The sequence below is a fragment of the Pristiophorus japonicus genome, chromosome 8 (assembly GCF_044704955.1).
Source record: "Pristiophorus japonicus isolate sPriJap1 chromosome 8, sPriJap1.hap1, whole genome shotgun sequence".
Taxonomy (NCBI): domain Eukaryota; kingdom Metazoa; phylum Chordata; class Chondrichthyes; family Pristiophoridae; genus Pristiophorus; species Pristiophorus japonicus.
In genome coordinates, this window is record NC_091984.1 from 85,920,408 (window position 1) to 85,940,576 (window position 20,169).

The window sequence follows — 20,169 nt, forward strand, 5'->3', positions numbered from 1 at the left end:
GCCCTTCTCGCTGCCGGTGCGTGTAAAACCGGTGTCTTGCCATGTGCATGCTGCTCACCGGTCCCCGATCAACTTACTGAGCTCTTCAAAAGGCTTGTCCGCCGGCTTCTCTGGCACTAGAAAGTCCTTCATCAGGGAGTACGTCCTGGATCCACAAACCAACAGGAGATGAGCCCTGCGTTTGTCGGCCGAATCCTGTCCCAGCCATTCCTTAGTGACGAAACTTTGCTGCAGTCTCTCAATAAAATCGTCCCAATCATCACCAACACAGTACCTCTTGTCTGTGCTGCTAGTGGCCATGCTCGCGTGGTTTAAATCCCAGTTTCTCATCACCAATAATATGTCCTTACTATACAGTACAAATGCACATACTTGAGAGAAGGTCATTTTGTGACCAGTAACCTTTATTAGCCAGCACTGAAGTGAAGAAGGTGGGTGGAGCTTCCCCTTTTATACCTGAAAGTCCAGGTTAGAGTGTCTCCCACAAGTTCACCACCTAGTGGTCAGTGTTCTCACGGTGTACAACTTAGGTCAGTTTATACATGGGTTACAATGACAGTTGAATACATGACACCATGCCAGCACTGACTGCTGCTATCGTTTATGGGTTCCGGCAGTCCAATGGGTAAGTCACTGTGCCGAAGCAGGCCAACAATCTGTGCTCCAGCAGATTGCTCTGGATGTTGAGGCACTGCCCCGGGGGAGTGGCAGTGTGGTGGTGGAAATGGAAGATGCCGTCCTCTCTCAGGATGACAGCATTCTGGTTCCCACCACTGCCACTCCCAGCATTGTACTTGGCACTGTCTGCACCCCAGCCATCCAAGACTACTGCCATCCATGCTGAGGTGGTGCAGTCTGCAGCCAGGCCTTCCAGGCTCAGAACTGGTCAAGGACGTCCTGGTGGCCACCTGCAGTCTCTGTGTCGCAGAGTGAGCAGCCTGCCAGCAGCCTTGCTGCAGCCACTGGGGCCCCATTAAGGAGGAGCACTAGGGCTGGGATGGGGGAGAATGGAAATATTTTTTTAAAAGGACAGTAAGACGTCATCAGCTCAGTAATTTGTAAATATATTTTTGCTGCTGCTTGTGGTTTATTATTTTTGAATACCAAACTATTCTTTGTAACTATATTGTTGTTGTTGTTGGTTGTGGGTGGTTATGGTTGATATTGGGGGTTACAATAAATGGCCAATTTGAAATTTCAGTTTTTGTGCTGTTTTTCATTTGTCATGTGCAGGGTGATAGGGGCTGCGCTGTACATATTGCGATTTGTTAGTGCTGCGCAATCGCCATGTGATCGCTGCTTTAGTGGAACTGTTGCATAACAAGGCGGTCATGCACGGCTTTTGCTGAAGCAACATTGGCACGCTCACTTCTCCATTGCTGCTGATCCTTCTCCTCCTCTTCATCTTCCTCCTCCTCCTCATCATCATCATCCTTCTCCTCCAATCATCCTCTTTATCCTCCTCATCCTCTTGCTCCTCCTGCTCTCTCTTCGTCCTCCTGAGGTGGACCTGCAATCCCTGGTGGCAATGGCTAGGCCCTCTGAATGGCCAGGTTATGCAGCATGTAGCACAGAATGACGAAAAGGGAGACTTGATCAGGGGAGTACTACAGGGCTCCTCCAGAATGGTCAAAGCAGTGGAACCGTTGTTTCAGCACCCCGATAGTCTGCTCGATGAGGTTCCTGGTGGTGGCATGGCTTTTATTATATGTGTGCTGAGCACGATTGTTGGGGTTGAGGAGGGATGTCATCAACCAGGTGGCAAATGCATAACCCTTGTCCCCGTACAGCCAGTCGCGAGCTCCATGTGATAATTGGAATAGTGCTGGGACAGTGGTCTATCGCAGGATGAATGAATCGTGGGTGCTGCCAGGATAGCGGCCATTCACGGCAAGGATGAACTGCCTGTGGTCGCACACCGACTGAACATTTAGAGAGTGGTAGCCTTTGTGGTTACGAAACATTTCTGCGTTGTGATGAGGTGCTCGCAATGTCACATAAGTGCAGTCAATATCGCCCGGAACTATCCTTGCAAATCCACAGAAGCATTCCTACTGCTACTCCCTGGTCTTGCTGAATGAGATGTACTCCCTTCTCCTGCTGTACAGAGGTCTGTTACATCCCGGATGCAGCAATGGACGGCGAATTGGTAAATGTTTGCTATATCCCCTGCTGTAGCCTGGAAGGAGCCGTCAGTGTAGAAATTGAGAGCTACTGTGACCTTAACTGCCACTGAGAGTGAAGTCCTCCTCCTGATATGAGGCTGGAGGTTTTGCTGCAGCAGATGACACAGCTATGTGACCACCTCCTTGCTGAAGCGTAGCTTTCTAAGGCACTGCTCCTCTGACAAATTAATGTAGGAGAACTGCTCCCGGAAAGTGTAAGGCCTCCTGTTACGACGTCTGCGGGTCCTTACCCTACCTCTGGGTCCTCCTCCTGCCTCTGGCCACATCTGGCATGATCTGTCTCTGCGGCCGCTACCTCAAATGTAGTTGCCAGATGGCAAGGTACATTGCCAGCACAGCATCCATGCATGACACAAAGCAGCAGGCCCAAATGTTCTGAGAAATGCTAATGAACAAACTTTAAGAGTAGCATCAAAGCAACGATGTGCACAATGTGAGAGCTGTCAAAACTCAATCTGAAAAGGAAGCAATCAATCTGACCTCCCAATGACCCGGTTGCTCATCCCTTTAAATATCGCGGTGGTAGCGCCAATCCGAGGTCTGAACGCATTTTTATTCTGGCGTGAATAACGCCAAGCGGTAAGCAAATCAACATTGCGATCGGGGCACTAGCGGGCTGTTACACACTCATTGATGTCACAGTCTCATTGTAAGTATTAGCACTGCCGGTAAAAATGTAATCAAGTTCGCGGGCGGCACTAAAATCGCTGCGGTATCGACCAATGTCAGCGCGAATGCATTGAGGTTCCAGCCCAAAGATTATATAATATTGGTACTAAACAGGTGCAGGGGATGGAGTTCAAGAAGTGCAAGTACTTTCAAGCACAAAGGTATTTACACCACAGAATCATAGGAAATGGGGCTGTGCCCACATGGTGAATTCCCAACCTCATCATCGACTTGCTTTCCCATGGTATTAGTATAGTCATCATCATCATAGGCAGTCCCTTGGGGTTGACGATGACTTGCTTCCACACTAAAAGTGAGTACTCAGTTTGACTGATGAACTCATTTTAATCGGTGGAAGATGCCTGTGCGTGAATTATTTTAATGTGGAGTGGCCGATGCACACCAGCCACCACATGGGCTTGACGGAGCGAGGTCTAGGTCCAGTGGCAAGGGGATCGAAGATGACTGGGGACCAGGCTCTGCTGCACCATCCCTGGGCCCTGACCCCGCTGTTGTTATATGCTGCGCAGCTCTCCTGGGCTACGACCCCGCCGCTCCTTGACACTGCCGCTCCTGGGTCCCGAACTCTCGCCTCTCCTGGGCCCTGAACTCTCGCCTCTCCTGGGTCCCGAACTCTCGCCTCTCCTGGGCTCTGAACTCTCGCCTCACCTCAGCCCCGATCTTGTCGTTCCTCTGCTGCTCGCCGCCTCTCCTCCTGCACCTGGGTCCCAACCCACCGAAGGTCTTGCCCACCACTCCAATCGGTGACCTGGATTATGGTGACGTCAATCTAGTCACCATCCTCGAAGCTGTCACACTCCTAGACTAACTCGCGCTGCTCCCTGCAGTGGCTAGCTCCTCCTTATATCCACGACTTGCCGCGATGTGTTCCCTCGCAGGTTGGGAGGTGCCGTGCTGTGTCTGGGGCTGGCCCCTCCTTATATCCCTGACCTGCCGTGATGCTGTTCCTTCACAGGTCAGGGGGTGCTGCGAGAGAACACCATGGGTAGCACAGATTAAAGATGTTCAGCCCACTCCTTCTCCTGCAACCTCAAAAAGAAGCTATGGAGCAACATGAGTGGACATCTGAGAACAGATCTACAACCTTGTTTTTCTCAAGACAGAAAGAGGAGAAAATAAAGTTACTTGTTATAAAAAACATTTTAAAAAAGCAATTGTACTTACATGGAATGAGGTAAGTCCCATCAGAACCTCTTTTTAGGTATATGGTGTAGTTGGTGATAAATCCTTGCTGTTTTGCAAGTGGAATTTCTCCCCAGTTTAATTGCACTTGGTGTCCATCAAATTTTATCAGTGACACATTTGGTCCTGTTGTGGGTCCTGAAAGCAGAAAGATGTAACTTTTTCTATGTAGCAAACACAGATCTCTAAAACGTTCTCTATTTTTATTCGTTTCTGGGATGTAGGCGTCACTGGTAAGGCCAGCATTTATTGCCCATCCCTATTTGCCCTTGAGAAGGTGGCGGTGAGCCGCCTTCTTGAACTGCTGCAGCCCATGTGGTGATGGTTGTTTTTCTGTAGTGGTTTGTTACAACTGAGTGGCTTGCTAGGCCATCTCAGAGGGCAGTTAAGAGTCAACCACATTGCTGTGGGCCTGGAGTCACATATAGACCATTCCAGGTAAGGACGGCAGATTTCCTTCCCTAAAAGGGCATCAGTGAACCAGATGAGCTTTTACAACAATCTGATAGTTTCATGGCCACAATTACTGATATCTGTACTAGCTTTTTTTTAAATTCCAGATTTATTTAGTTGACTGAACTTAAATTCCTCTGCTGCCGTGGTAGGATTTGAACTCACGTCTCTGGATCATTCGTCCAGTTTTCTAATTCCAGCAAACATCGGGGTTGCAATTACCTGTGGTGCAGGTACAATTGTGCTAACTTTGGAGAGGGCTGACCTTGCCAAGATTTCTGTGACAACCCCCTCCTGTTCATTAGAATAGACTGCCAATACACAGAAAATATGCTTAGGTAGTCAGACTTGCAAACTGGTTGGCCAGAAAAATTGTGTGAGCAGACAGCTGTGATTGAAATCCCCCATTAAAATAACTTTCCTATTCTCAATGCCCTTCCTAGCTCTTCATTGAAAGATTTGTCTTCCTTCTTATGCTGACCTGGTGGTCTATAGCAAAGCCCGCTGGAGTCAGCTTGGCTTTTCTTATGTTAGAAATACTTTATTCTGTAGCTTTCCTCCTTTGACAAGATTAACTTTGTTTACTTCCCAGAGGTTCCTGACAGATAGGCCTATAGCGCTCTTTTTTCTCCACTCTGTCTTTTCTAAACATTCTGGCCCCATATTTACAGAGAGGCTGGGAAGGAGCAGGGCATGTTGTTTGTGGAGGGAAAACCCAGAAATGCCGGGGACACGGAGGTCCTGCCAAATGTAATGGCAGGACCTCATTATCATTTTTTTAACTCTGTTTCCCGCCCGGCAGCCGGCTAGACTGACAGGCTGGTTGGCTGCCGGGCAGGAAGGCTGGCAGTAAAAGGCCTCAGCCGACAGAGCCCGGCAGCCAGGAAACATCACGGGTTGGTGAGGGGGGTCAGACCAGCAATCGGGAGGGAGGGGGGAACCAAGAGAGATTGCAGGTTTGGGAGGGGCAGGGGTTGGCTGATTGTGACAGGGTTGCTTAAGGGGCCGGTGGGTGAGGGGGAGGCGAGGGGAACACTCCTGCTCCTCCTGGCCCACGAGCAGTGCTTTAAAAAGCAGTTTTCTGCTGAATCCGGCAGCTCCCACCATCATTTAGCTGCTGGGGATTCCTGAGCCCTGGGAAATCTATACAGGAGGCATTAAATTCAAATAGCTGGCAAAATATCACTTGATTATAATAATTACGGACCTGCCTCTAGTGAGCAGATTACTTAGATGCCCCAAAAATCCACCACAGTTAAAATGGAAGAAGGCATGGTCACGGCGGGTTGGGGGTCAGGTTTTGAAAATGTGCTGATTTACCCCTCTCCTGTCTGTCGTGCGGGGGAGGAGGGGTTAAAATTACCCCCTTCATATCCCGTCATCATTTATGGCCAGTGTCTGGTATCTGTTTAATATAATCTCCGGTAGCCTGCAAGCTTTCTTACTTTTTTTACTATCCACATTTCCTTGGCAGCCATTAGGGGGCCCCTGAATATGTGACTTCAAATATGTTTATTTGTTCAGTTCATATAGTTCTACATCAAACTAAGTCCAGAAAAACTGAGAAGAAGCTATGGTCACAGCTATAGATTGTTGAGATGGGCTTGTTTGCTTTTAACCAGTGCACTGAGCTGGAGACCTGATTCTAAAAGTCATGAGGGGGACGTATTTCACCTTGCGAAGTGCCCTATAATTGAAGAAGGATGGTGTTAACAGTGGCTGTAAAGAAGTCCATGCCTTATCCCGCTGTTCCACCTGAAAGATAGTAGCATAGTGCTGGTAAAGCAGTGAAATGGCAAAACGAGGACATGGAGGAGAATTTATTTAATGGCTTACTAGGTAAATGCACTGTGTGGTTTGTTAATGCATTATACAGAGACAGGTTTCACATTCGAGCCCTGATCTGTACTGAGTTAGCTGATATCAGCCAAAATGGCAGCTCGGGTGCTACAGATAGCTTTGGTGTCCTTGGACTAGGAGAGAAAAGAAAAACTACAGGGATTCCTGATTTTGATCACTATTTGGTGGCTTCTGCTGGAAAGTGTGAGTGAATGTATGGAGACATTGGATGAGGTTAAGATTGGGTTCACTGTGATGTTCACTGACACTCACGCATAAAGTACAACACCTTGGACAAGGTAATGGAGTCTGTTCAATCATTAATCACCATCTTCAGAAGAGAAAGGAGAAGATAATTGAAAAAGTAGTGGGGCAGGAAATGATTAAAGAATAGTAATCATACTAATTACTTACTTCCTTCTACTGAATATCCCTGCGCTGAACAAGATCTTCCTCGTCCCTTCTGGTACATTGCAGTGACAGAAATATTGTAACGTTTCCTTGGCATAATGCTTCCTAAATATGATGATAGAAATAATTAAAATAACCACCTTTATCACAAACAGAAAACATAAGAAAGCACAAAATAACCATTGTGTACAAATCTACTCCAACAACAAAGCATGTACAATCTACCCCACGTATTTAATGCACCACAAATTTTCTCTCTGATCCGCAAAGATAGTTGAACAACTATTGATCCACATTTACACCTCCATTATTCAAGCTTGCTCTGTGCAAATGACATTTCCATGACTGCGACAACACATTAAATAATTGCCTTCCTTTAATTTGATCTTATCTGCCCATACTGATCCCTGTGATCCACATATTTAGAAAAATCTATTTTGAAGGCATAAATTGAAACATCATTAACTACTTTTGTACTGTATTGGGAATTTTTTTTTTCCACTTTCTAAGCCTGTTTGTAATACGATATACTGAAGCAGGTCACCATGGTCCATAGAGTTATTAGACTTCACTCTGGGATGGAGCAAGCAATGGTGGCTGTAGGTTATTGCAAACTTACTTCCTTCTGCTAGATATTCCTGAGGTGAAGAGGTTTGTCCTATAAACACCGAGTGATTTGCCCTGGGAAGCCTTTTCCAACTAAGTAGCTGCTCGTTGCTGTCAACTGCTTCTCTCCAGTTGACGACATAACCCAGCACTGGCTGACTGGTTTCATCTGGAGGTTCCCATTTGACATAAATTCCAGAGTCTCCAGCTGGTGCCACAGTAAGGTTTCTGGGAGCCATCATATCTGTATGGTGATAGATATAGTACAACGATATTGCACAATGAAACTAGGCTACGTACGTACAAAATTAAACACGTATCAAACTGATCTTGTACAGGAGGAGGCAACGGCCACCACACGTTAAAAAAATTCACGCACAGGCATCTTCCACCCTTCACTATGCAATTTGGGACCTGGAATATCACGTCCCTCATTGTAACTTTTTGGTGTGAAAGCAAGTCATCCTCGATACGAGGGACTGCCTAAGGAAAAGAGAAGAATCCACACGAAGGCTTTCATTATTGACTCTCTCCTCTCTGGAGAGGGGGGAAAGGGTTGGTCAAGGGGTTTCTGGTGCTGAGACACCCATTATTAGAAATGAATACTCTCAGGCCATGTCATCATCATAGGCAGTCCATTGGAATCGAGGAAGTCTTGCTTTCACTCTTAACCTGAGTCCTTAGGTGACTACAGTCCAATATGAGAACCACAGTCTCTGTCACAGGTGAGACAGATAGTCATTGAGGAAAGGGCTGGGTGGGACTGGTTTGCCGCACGCTCTTTCCGCTGCCTGCGCTTGATTTCTGCATGCTCTCGGCGACGAGACTCGAGATGCTCAGCGCCCTCCCGGATGCACTTCCTCCACTTAGGCGGTCTTTGGCCAGGGACTCCCAGGTGTCAGTGGGGATGTTGCACTTTATCAGGGAGGCTTTGAGGGTGTCCTTGTAACGTTTCCGCTGCCCATCTTTGGCTCGTTTGCTGTGAAGGAGTTCCAAGTAGAGCGCTTGCTTTGGGAGTCTCGTGTCTGGCATGTGAACATGGCATGGCCATGTACAGCACAGGCAGCTGCAGAGAAAGGTTCCCTCTATTCTGATGCAACTTACATACCTTACTCCTGACCCTGAAGAGAACTCGGTTTCATATCAGCATGACAATTTAGTTCCAATTAGCCTATGGCCAAGGTGCAGTTTTATGTCGCCGGAAGTGCCCTCCCGCACTATCAGTAGGTGTGGTATTCAGTCAAAGCTGGGGCTGAAAAGTCCAATAGCCGAGGTGTGAAGCAAACCTCCCAACTACTGTGTCATAATTATGCTATCAGACTGATTATTTACCATTTTTCTGGGGCATTAGGAAAGTTGGCCATTTGTTTTATGTATTTTCATCCCCAATTCATTGGGCTCAATTTTCCCCAAAGCTTTTTTTTTGTCATACTTGAAGAATTACGCCCTATTTTTGGGGCCCAAGTACACCAACAAAAAAATGTTCTAAGTTTCCCCGTTTGATTTCTTCATTTTGGCGCAGCCTAGCCTGTCGTTTAATTTTGGGGGTGGAGCCTTGATCTGCGCCAAAAAAATCGGGTTGCCACGGTAACCAGGGACACAATGCGAGCTGAGGCTGCAAAGTGAAACAGCCAGCTCGCAACACATTAAAACATATTGCAGCAACTTAAAAACACATAAAAATACATTGCAGCAACTTACCTCCAATTATTAAAGTTCTCTCCCACCCCCCGATGCCGGTACTGATCCCCGCCCCTAGCCCTGGCCGAAGGGACCTGCCGGTCTGCTCGCCCCCATCCCCAAACAAGTGACCTGCCAGTCTTCTCCGCCGCCCCTAGGTCTGGCCAAAGGGCCTCCCGGTCCGCTACCCCGCCCGCCCCTAGTCCCGAATGGCCTCCTCCTTCCCGGACCCCGCACCTAACTATACCCGAAAGGCTTCACCCCCTCTCTCCCTCTCTCCCCTCTCTCTCCCCACCCCTCTCTCCCCCCCCCCCCTCTCCCTCCCCCCGCTTTACCTCTCCTGCTGCTGCTGTCCGGGCATCTGCTGCACTTACCTGCGCCGATTTCCTAACCTGCGCCGATTTCCTTAACTCTCCAGAAGGTTTTTCTGCAGAGGCCACATACGCTGGTCTAAGAAGAACGAGAGTAACTCTCAGCTGGCCAAACTTGCCTAAATGGCCAGAATTGGCGTGGATGGCAGGTTACACCCTCTTTGACTGAAAAAAAAATGTACCTAAAAAAATCATAACTAACTGAGTTACGCTGGTGCAACTTGATTGGGAAAACTGTGGTTTTTAAAATTTAGGCCAAAAAAAGCAGTCTGTTCCAGAAAAACAGCACAAATCACTGAGGAGAATTGAGCCCTTAGTCTGCCTGGCCTGACACTCGGAATGGGTACAGGGCCTGATCTCTGCCAATGCCTCATGTACTGCCTGCTACAGATTTCCCAATTGTGACTCTAGCCTCTTGTTTTCGCTCTCCCTGGCACAGTCTCTAGTCAACACATTCCTGTTCAAGTGGATCATTCTTAGAATTGAGTGGGTGTAGACAGGAAATATTGGGCCCGAAATTCAGTACCGCTGGAAAGCTGGAGCTCCGCCCACCTTTTTGTGGCCATTAGTGCTGAAATTCTTTTGTGGCTGGGCCACCCCATATTCAGCTACAAAAGGGAACAAATGGGTTCCAGTGCTAATGAACCCTTCCAAAGTGGATTATTCAGCGGTGTGGCTGTCTTAATGTGAGCGTTATCACCATTGAGAAATTGAGCATGCAGGTAAGGGTTTCTAATGAGCCAGTACTCCCTGGCCTTTTTAAAGGGCAGGGTTTGCAGCAAGGCCCTGAGGGGGGAAGGAGTTTGGAAGGATGGCTGGTGTAAGAGGTGCAAGGAGAGCCAACAGGTCCACTGATATGGAGCTGATGGACGGTGTGGAGGACAGAAGAAGAAAACTGTTTCCTGACGTGGGGAGACCTGGCAGACCGCCAGTACATAATGCATGGAAAGAGATTGCAGGGAAGGTGTTAGGCACCTCCATATATGTGAGGACGCACCCTCCCAGGAGGGTGCTGGCCAGTCTGCACCCAGCCTTTCCAGGGTATCGATGGGTCGACGCCTCCTAGCTCTGGGGCAATACGGATCCTCCTCCTCCTCATTCTGCGCCTCCTCCTCCTCCTCCTCCTGCACCTCCTCCTCCTCCTCCTCAGATGGTGCTGCTGGCTCGACCTCCAACGGCTGTCCCCTCACGATGGCCAGGTTGTGCAACATGCAGCAGACCATGACAATTATGAAGTCCCGTTGAGACTACTACAAGGTGCCATTAGAACAGTCCAGACACCGGAACCTCTGCTTAAGGATGCCTATGCACTGCTCGATGATGCACCTGCTGGCACAATGAGCATCATTGTATGCATGCTCTAGCGCTGTCCTGGGGTTCCGCAGTGGAGTGAGCAGTCAAGTGGACAGGGGATATCCCTTGTCCGCAAGCAGCCAACTGCAATTCTGATTCGGGCCGGTGAAGACTGCGGGCACACTGGTCTGCAGAATGAACAAATCATGACTGCTGCCTCCCTTGCCAGCTGACTGTCAGCACGGTGTTGATGGCGGCGTCTTCTCCTGTGTGCCGCCCTGCTTCTGAGCAGGTGTACCAGATATCGCCCTCCCAACACTCCTCCCATCCTCAGGGTGAGCACTGCCAAGCAGGTCTCTGCAGTCCACAGGCCTCCATTAAAGAGTCAGACCTGAAAGTTGTTCAAAGGTACAGGGGTATGTGCAAACCTCTGAGCATCATTCAGTAGGTTTAATGGAGCCAAAACAATTAATAAAAACTCGGAATGAGTGATCACAGTATGGTTGAATTTGTAATACAGATTGAGCGTGAGGAAGTAGTGTCTCAAACAAGCGTACTATGCTTAAACAAAGGGGACTACAGTGGGATGAGGGCAGAGTTGGCTAAAGTAGACTGGAAACACAGACTAAACGGTGGCACAATTGAGGAACAGTGGAGGACTTTTAAGGAGCTCTTTCATAGTGCTCAACAAAAATATATTCCAGTGAAAAAGAAGGGCGGTAAGAGAAGGGATAACCAGCCGTGGATAACCAAGGAAATAAAGGAGAGTATCAAATTAAAAACCAATGCGTATAAGGTGGCCAAGGTTAGTGGGAAACTAGAAGATTGGAAAAATTTTAAACGACAGCAAAGAATGACTAAGAAAGCAATAAAGAAAGGAAAGATAGATTACGCAAGTAAACTTGCGCAAAACATAAAAACAGATAGTAAAAGCTTTTACCGATATATAAAACGGAAAAGAGTGACGAAAGTAAATGTTGGTCCCTTAGAAGATGAGAAGGGGGATTTAATAATGGGAAATGTGGAAATGGCTGAGACCTTAAACAATTATTTTGCTTCGGTCTTCACAGTGGAAGACACAAAAACCATGCCAAAAATTGCTGGTCACGGGAATGTGGGAAGGGAGCACCTTGAGATAATCACTATCACTAGGGGGGTAGTGCTGGATAGGTTAATGGGACTCAAGGTAGACAAGTGCCCTGGTCCGGATGAAATGCATCCCAGGGTATTAAAAGAGATGGCGGAAGTTAAAGCAGATGCATTCGTTATAATCTACCAAAATTCTCTGGACTCTGGGGAGGTACCAGTGGATTGGAAAGCAGCTAATGTAACGCCTCTGTTTAAAAAAGGGGGCAGACAAAAGGCAGGTAACTATAGGCCGGTTAGTTTAACATCTGTAGTGGGGAAAATGCTTGAAGCTATCATTAAGGAAGAAATAGCGGGACATCTAGATAGGAATAGTGCAATTAAGCAGACGCAACATGGATTCATGAAGGGGAAATCATGTTTAACTAATTTACTGGAATTCTTTGAGGATATAACAAGCATGGTGGATAGAGGTGTACCGATGGATGTGGTGTATTTAGATTTCCAAAAGGCATTCGATAAGGTGCCACACAAAAGGTTACTGCAGAAGATAAAGGTACGCGGAGTCAGAGGAAATGTATTAGCATGGATAGAGAATTGGCTGGCTAACAGAAAGCAGAGAGTCGGGATAAATGGGTCCTTTTCAGGTTGGAAATCGGTGGTTAGTGGTGTGCCACAGGGATCGGTGCTGGGACCACAACTGTTTACAAGATACATAGATGACCTGGAAGAGGGGACAGAGTGTAGGGTAACAAAATTTGCAGATGACACAATGATTAGTGGGAAAGCGGGTTGTATAGAGGTCACAGAGAGGCTGCAAAGAGAGTTAGATAGGTTAAGCGAATGGGCTAAGGTTTGGCAGATGGAATACAATGTCGGAAAATGTGAGGTCATCCACCTTGGAAAAAAAAACTGTAAAAGGGAATATTATTTGAATGGGGAGAAATTACAACATGCTGCGGTGCAGAGGGACCTGGGGGTCCTTGTGCATGAATCCCAAAAAGTTAGTTTGCAGGTGCAGCAGGTAATCAGGAAGGCGAATGGAATGTTGGCCTTCATTGTGAGAGGGATGCAGTACAAAAGCAGGGAGGTCCTGCTGCAACTGTATAGGGTATTAGTGAGGCCGCACCTGGAGTACTGCGTGCAGTTTTGGTCACCTTATTTAAGGAAGGATATACTAGCTTTGGAGTGGGTACAGAGACGATTCACTAGGCTGATTCCGGAGATGAGGGGGTTACCTTATGATGATAGATTGAGTAGACAGGGTCTTTACTCGTTGGAGTTCAGAAGGATGAGGGGTGATCTTATAGAAACATTTAAAATAATGAAAGGGATAGACAAGATAGAGGCAGAGAGGTTGTTTCCACTGGTTGGGGAGACTAGAACTAGGGGGCACAGCCTCAAAATACAGGGGAGCCAATTTAAAACCGAGTTGAGAAGGAATTTCTTCTCCCAGAGGGTTGTGAATCTGTGGAATTCTCTGCCCAAGGAAGCAGTTGAGGCTAGCTCATTGAATGTATTCAAATCACAGATAGATAGGTTTTTAACCAATCAGGGAATTAAGGGTTATGGGGAGCGGGCGGGTAAGTGGAGCTGAGTCCACGGCCAGATCAGCCATGATCTTGTTGAATGGCGGAGCAGGCTCGAGGGGCTAGATGGCCTACTCCTGTTCCTAATTGTTATGTTCTTATGTTCTTATATCAATACCTAAATACTGTAGACCATGGAAAATGAAATAAAAACACTAAGAATGAATAAAATTATATCAAAACCTAAATACTGCGGACCATGGAAAATTAAATAAAAACACTAATAAGTAATAAACCTGTATCAAATGATAAATACTGCGGATGAATGCTGAAAAATGAAATAAAAACAATAATATGTAATAAAACTTTTTCCCTACCAAAGGGCCCCAGCGGTGTTGTGTTTGAGCACAGCATCGAAAACCTCGCGGGGGCACTGCCGGGAAAAATCCTACCTTATCCTCGGTGAATTTCGCTGTGGTAGTCCCTTTCCAGCGACCCGCACGCTGCAGAGCTCACCGCTGGAAACCTTCCTTTACAGCGGCTTCACCACGCCGTTTCCGGCAGAAGTGCACACCGCTGAAATCCTCCCCGAGCTGAATATGGCTCGGGGAGGGAAATGTACCCGACCGCGGCGGCCGATCGATTTTTTCAATCAACCGCCCAAACTCCGCGGTAGCCGTCCCTTCAGATAAAACAGATAAAACTGTTTTAATTTCCCTTTGTGAAGACTCAAAAAAGAAAGGTCTCCTGTAAATAATAGGAATTACTTGCTTCTCCTACGTGGAGCACTGCGGGTGTGGAGTTTCCCTTGGAGTTAAATGCAGTAACAAAGATGGTGTCTGGTGCCCAGGGTGTTCGCCAGCTGTACTGGGTTTCTGATACATTACACACTCGGATGGTCTTTTCAGGTCCATTTTGTTGATAAAATATATGATAACCGAGAATAATGCCCCTGGTTTCCTGAAGATGGAGAGGCTAGGAATGGAAAAAAAAATAATTATATAGCAGAAAAATCTCAGAAAAGAATATAATCTTTTTGACTCCTTAACCAAGGGCTACATTTCAAGAACACCTATGGTTCTCTGGGAATTTTTCCTTCAACCACTAATAGAAGTGCTATACAGATTGATGGATTAGATCAGTGAGGGAACCCATGTGCTCCTTCTCTAAATCCCAATTTCCGGCCTTAAGAAGATACAGAAAATCCAATTGTTGCTGTTGATAAAGTCATGAAACATTGAGGCTTAAATGTAGTATTCTGATTGCCGCACTTGAAAGGTTACACTGTGTGCATGTGCGAGGGGAGACACTTCAAGAGTATACGCAGCTTTAAAAAACATTTCAGCACTTAATGGGATGGATTTTTGCGTGACCATTTCCATTGGATGGGAGGCGGTGAAGCAAGTCCAATGGAAGTGGTCCGAGGCCCGATGAATTTTCATTCTCAAGCCTTATTGCCATTCCGTCGGCAAGCTGCTCATACGTTTGGAACAGCTTACGATGGGAGGGGACCAAAAAACATGGCGGCTCCACCGCAGAGCCCAGCCAGTCCAAATAAGTGCAAGAGTGGAGGGATGTGGTCCTAAGAGAGAGCAGTGGAGGATCGGGCTTCATAGGCGTCGATTTTTGTGGGGTCCGCATTAATACTCATCCTGACCCCACAAAAATCATTTACAAACTTGTCTTTCACTTTTTTCTGAACAGCCCTTTAAAGACCACTCATTTGGCCATTCAATTACAAGTATCAATGAGCAGAGTGTGTGCAACCCACACTCCACCCATTGGTACTTCAAAATTGCAACAGGGTCCTTCTGACATCATAGGAGCCCGATTTGCATATGTTAATTAGGCTCCTGCATGTTTCCAACAGGTGCTTAGTTACAAGGTCCCAACCCAAATGGCACAGACCTGGACCTAGGCGGGAAGGAGGTGGCAAGTCCGGCTCTGCTATTTTGATTGCGCTCCCGAAATATTCCTCCCCGATGGAAGGGATTAAAATCGGCCCTATGTGGAAGTCATGCCTCATCTTGATCCCTATCCTCTATCCCTTCCTTATTCAATTTTGAACTGGGCAAAAGATAGTGACACTACTGCCTTCAGGAGATGAAGTGAGAAAGGGAAGGGGTAAATCAAAAATAAAAATAACATTGTAATTCTTTGCATGTAATCACACAGTCTGTCACAAGAGGGAGCTATCGCAAAACTAGTCATCAAATAGGTTATCAGCAGTCTATCTGAGTTCATTCGGCCAGCTCCATTGGTCGGGCCACATGGTTCGCATGCCTGACACAAGACTCCCAAAGCAAACGCTCTACTCGGAACTCCTACACAGCAAGCAAGCCCCAGGTGGGCAGAGGAAACATTTCAAGGACACCGTAAAAGCCTCCTTGATAAAATGCAACATCCCCACCGGCACCTGGGAGTCCCTGGCCAAAGACCACCCTAAGTGGAGGAAGAGCATCCGGGAGGGCGCTGAGCAGAAAGCAAGCGCAGGCAGCGAAAGGAGCTTGCGGCAAACCAGACTTCCCACCTACCCTTTCCTTCAACGACTGTCTGTCCCACCTGTGACAGAGACTGTAATTCCCGTATTGGACTTACAGTCACCTGAGAACTCACTTTGAGAGTGGAAGCAAGTCTTCCACAGGAAGTCAGCAAGTACAGTACTACAATGGATCCTTTGACTCATTGTCTATATTGAAATATTACCCCCTCTCCCCATGCCAATCCAGCTGCAGAAAACGTATTGATGTGCAAAACTAATATAAGACCAGATACCAATATTTTCACTCTCAAATATTACTACATTCATCTCATTCTTAGCAAACATTACTAAAAACCGTCATCACTCCCACTAATTCACTGCAAAAATTAGTCCAGATTGTAAACTTTTGATGGTTTGAATTTATTGGGCATGTCAATCATAAATTGTTTACAGACTTCTGTTACAACTTGTGAAAGGATTTTTAAAAATTTGTTTCTTTAGGTGATTTTTATTGTGTTTAAAGATGTGAGGGTTGTTACTGAAAGGATATCAAGAGCTTCCAGGGTCGGGTATAGCACCAGCTGGATGCAAAGTAAAACGTCTTATACCCCAACAAGGTGCCTTAACCCACATCTTAGAAAACGTTCTGCTACATAAAACAAAATATAAAACAAAATAGTAAAATATTTTACAGGCACATCAATAAAAAAAGAAAGTTTGGGATGGGCATAGGACCATTAAGTGACAGACAGGATAATACTACAGGTAACGATAGAGAGTCGGCAGAAATATTAAATCATTATTTTGCTTCAGTATTTACCAGGGAGATAGAACAGGTGGACATGACATTGGATGATGAGATTAGTAATGAGGTAAGTACATTTAAAATAAAAAGAGGGGTTATATTAAATAAACTAATCAAACTCAAAGAGGATAAAACCCCTGGTCCGGATGGATTGCATCCATTAATTTTAAAAGAATCTAGGGAAGAGGTTCAGAAGCATTACTACACATATTTAATAATTCATTAGAAAAAGATGTAGTGCCAGGGAACTGGTAGATAGCTAACATAATATCTATATTTAAGAAGGCTGACAGAACATGTCCGAGGAATTACAGACCAGTAAGCTTAACATCGGTGGTTGGAAAAATAATGGAATCCTACCAAAGGAGAAAATAGAAGAACATTTAGAAACCAAAAATATAGTAATGAATAGTGAGCATGGACTTTTAAAGGGCAAGTCTTGCTTGACCAACCTCATTGAATTTTTTGAAGAGGTAACAGAGAGAGTAGACAATGGTAATTCAGTAGATGTAATTTATCTAGATTTTCAAAAGGCCTTCGTTAAGGTACCCCGTAATAGACTGATGAACAAGGTCAGAGAATGCGGAGTCAGGGGACAAGTAGCAGAATGGATAGTTAGCTGGTTTCAAGACAGAAAGCAGTGAGTAGGGATAAAGGGTAGCCATTCACAATGGCAGAAGGTGGGAAGTGTTCCACAAGGATCAGTGCTGGGACCACTGTTGTTCACAATTTATGTTAACGATTTAGACTTTGAAATCAAAAACACAATTTCTAAATTTGCAGATGACACCAAATTGGGGAGGATAATCAATACTGAGGAGGACTGCAACAAATTACAAAAGGACATTAATAAACTTGCAGAATGGGCATATAATTGACAAATTAAGTTCAACACAGATAAATGTAAGGCATTACATTTTGGTAGAAAGAATAGGGATGTCACTTATTACTTGGAGGGTGAGAGTCTAGGTGGGGTACAGAAACAAAGGGATCTCGGAGTACAAATACACAAATCACTAAAAGTTGCAACATAGATTAGCAAGGCCATAAAAAAAACAAACCAAGCTTTAGGGTTTATTTCTAGAGATATAGAATTGAAAAGTAGGGATGTTATGCTACACCTGTATCGAACCTTGATTAGACCACACTTAGAGAACTGCGGACAGTTCTGGTCGCCCATATTATAAAAAGGATATAGAGGCACTGGAGAGGGTGCAGAGAAGATTTACAAGGATGATACCAGAAATGCGAGGCTATACATATTAGGGAGGGTATCAAATTTGAAATAAGGGAGGGTATCAAATTGAAAATAAGGGAGGGTGTCAAATTGAATGGAGAGCTGATTATGTGATCCAGTTGCAGTGCCAGTGGGACCACAATGCATCATATACATTTTGGGCAAGCACTGCGGAGAGCTAGTCTTGCATAATTTCAGTTCATTTTAACAATTAGCATGCGCTCCTTAAGCAGATCGGCTTGTGTTCATGAAACATATAGCGTGAGTAGGAATTGGATATCCAGTAAGTCAGTAGTTCTTAAAAGATAAAGCAGAGCTGCACATTGCCAAATTGAAAGTGTTAGTTCAGACTGGCAGGACAGGACATGAGCAGGTTTGCTTCTTTTGAGGATGCTGCTCTGGAAGTCTGACTCCATGGGTGCCGTAAAGGAACCTATTTGAAGTTGAGGGGCACTCTTCAATCAGGAGCACTGTTTGAAATTTCTTATGGAGATTGGCAAGTTAGTCACTTCAATCTCCCACATCCGCGGGTTTTGGGAGCAATTGAGAAATACATTTTCTGGACTCGTTAAGAATATTTACTTGGAGGCTAGGGAGAACAGAAACCTCCAATGGGGTTCTGAATCTGGTGCTGACCTCAGTTACGCCAATATTCCATCCTTTTTAGACTACTCTTAAACTCTGGTGGTGGGGAGATGGGGAGTGGTGGATGCATCAGCAGATTATCCACCAATCCTCTACATCATATGAGGGTATCGGGACGGCGGGGGGGTGGGTGCCTGAGCTTCACTAAAAAACCTTCACTCTTGCACACTTTGCATTTTGGAAGGCAGAAATGGAACTCACGCCAGCTAAGAGCCTCATTAAGGCATTCTGAAAGACCCCAAACCTTCATTTTGTCTGTGGCTAAATGGCTCTTCTTGGAACTGAAGATTAAAAAAAATTCCAGTTTTTCTTTTGCCTCTTTGGGCCTTTGGGCCTTAGGGGATCTCAGATTGAGTGGATGTTGGCCAGATGGAGACAGGCATTGCTGATGCACCCTCACAGGAATATATTTCACTCTCTGGGAACATTGCATATCAATAACACATTTAAACTGGCTTTTGTTAATTACATTTTTAACAGGAAATAACTTAGTTTTTGAGTCATAAGGGGAGAATACATAAACAACTGAAAGGATCTAAGTCTACTTAATTCAAATCTTGTTTGGCTAGATTCATTGTTGAAATTGTTTACATCTGTAAGTTTCTTTTTACTGGTCTGTCATTGCAGGAATAATTGAACGTGAGACAGTTTTGATTAATTATAAAGGATATCTTTTTTACCAGCCATTGTGTAGCTTGGACCTCAAAGATATGAGGCGTAAAGCCAAACACATGTGCCATGTCCTATTTCGCTGCCATGTTGAGGGCTAACAAACATTTTGTGAGGAATAAGTTCTCACATAAAGACACTTTCATCATAGACTTATGTTCAAACTTTACTGATGAAAAATGCTAAAACTTCATAATGGCTTACTCCTGCACCTATTTTCTATGTAACTTAATGTATTGGTGAAAGATAGTACTATGGGCCCAAATTTGGCCAGTACAGATTTCTGGCGCACTCACCAGAGATGCGCCGCTTTTGTAGAACTCCAAGGGCGGCAAAAATCTTCGGGCCGAGTTTGGCCACTCCCCAGTCTCTCCTCCATGGTGGCAACTGGATTCGGTGGCGGAGCCAGGTCCCGGCACTGAAAACAGTGCCGGGACCTCTGCACATGCGCGCTAGAGTGTGCGCGCATGCGCAGTAGCTCCTAGCCCCCAAAATCTGAGTGTATGAAATGCAAGCTGTGTGGGATGGGCCTACACCCTGTCCAGTCTCGCTGCTTGGGATTTTTAAAAAAAACTAGCATTCCTATCATAACACTGTCATTTGGAGGCTACCTGCACTGATCTCTTAATTCACCACACGGTTTTTCAGAACGTACAAAAGTGGCCACTTACTTCGGCCTAACTTAGTTTGGAGTAAGTTTTAGCTGACTAAACTTGCTTAAATGGTCAAAACAGGCATAAGTGGCTGGTAACGCCCCCTTTTGAAAAAAAAAACTTTAAAAAAAAACCTAACTAACTCACTTACACTGGAGCAACTTAAATGGGGAGAATTGCAATTCTTAAGTTACTCCAAAAAAATCTAGTTGCTCCAAAAAAAACGGAGCAACTCCTGTGGAAACATGGGCCCATATAAAGGTAATTTTAGCTAATGATAACTTGTTTCTGCATATATTTCTTTCTGGGAATAAACAATTCATAGTTTAGCCTGTGCCATTTTACTGTCTGT

At 45.6% G+C, this 20,169-nt stretch overlaps 1 protein-coding gene across 1 annotated transcript in view; it reads right to left on the reverse strand.

Moving 5' to 3' along the window:
• The window catches only part of LOC139268115 (interleukin-12 receptor subunit beta-2-like), a 186,658-nt gene that overhangs the window by 119,125 nt on the left and 47,364 nt on the right, over positions 1 to 20,169 (reverse strand). The window contains exons 9-12 of the mRNA XM_070886134.1: positions 14,094 to 14,301; positions 7,381 to 7,611; positions 6,765 to 6,866; positions 4,041 to 4,196 (exon numbers count right to left, since the gene is read on the reverse strand). Coding sequence (XP_070742235.1) covers positions 4,041 to 4,196; positions 6,765 to 6,866; positions 7,381 to 7,611; positions 14,094 to 14,301 — 697 coding nt within the window. The remainder of the gene's footprint in view (positions 1 to 4,040; positions 4,197 to 6,764; positions 6,867 to 7,380; positions 7,612 to 14,093; positions 14,302 to 20,169) is intronic.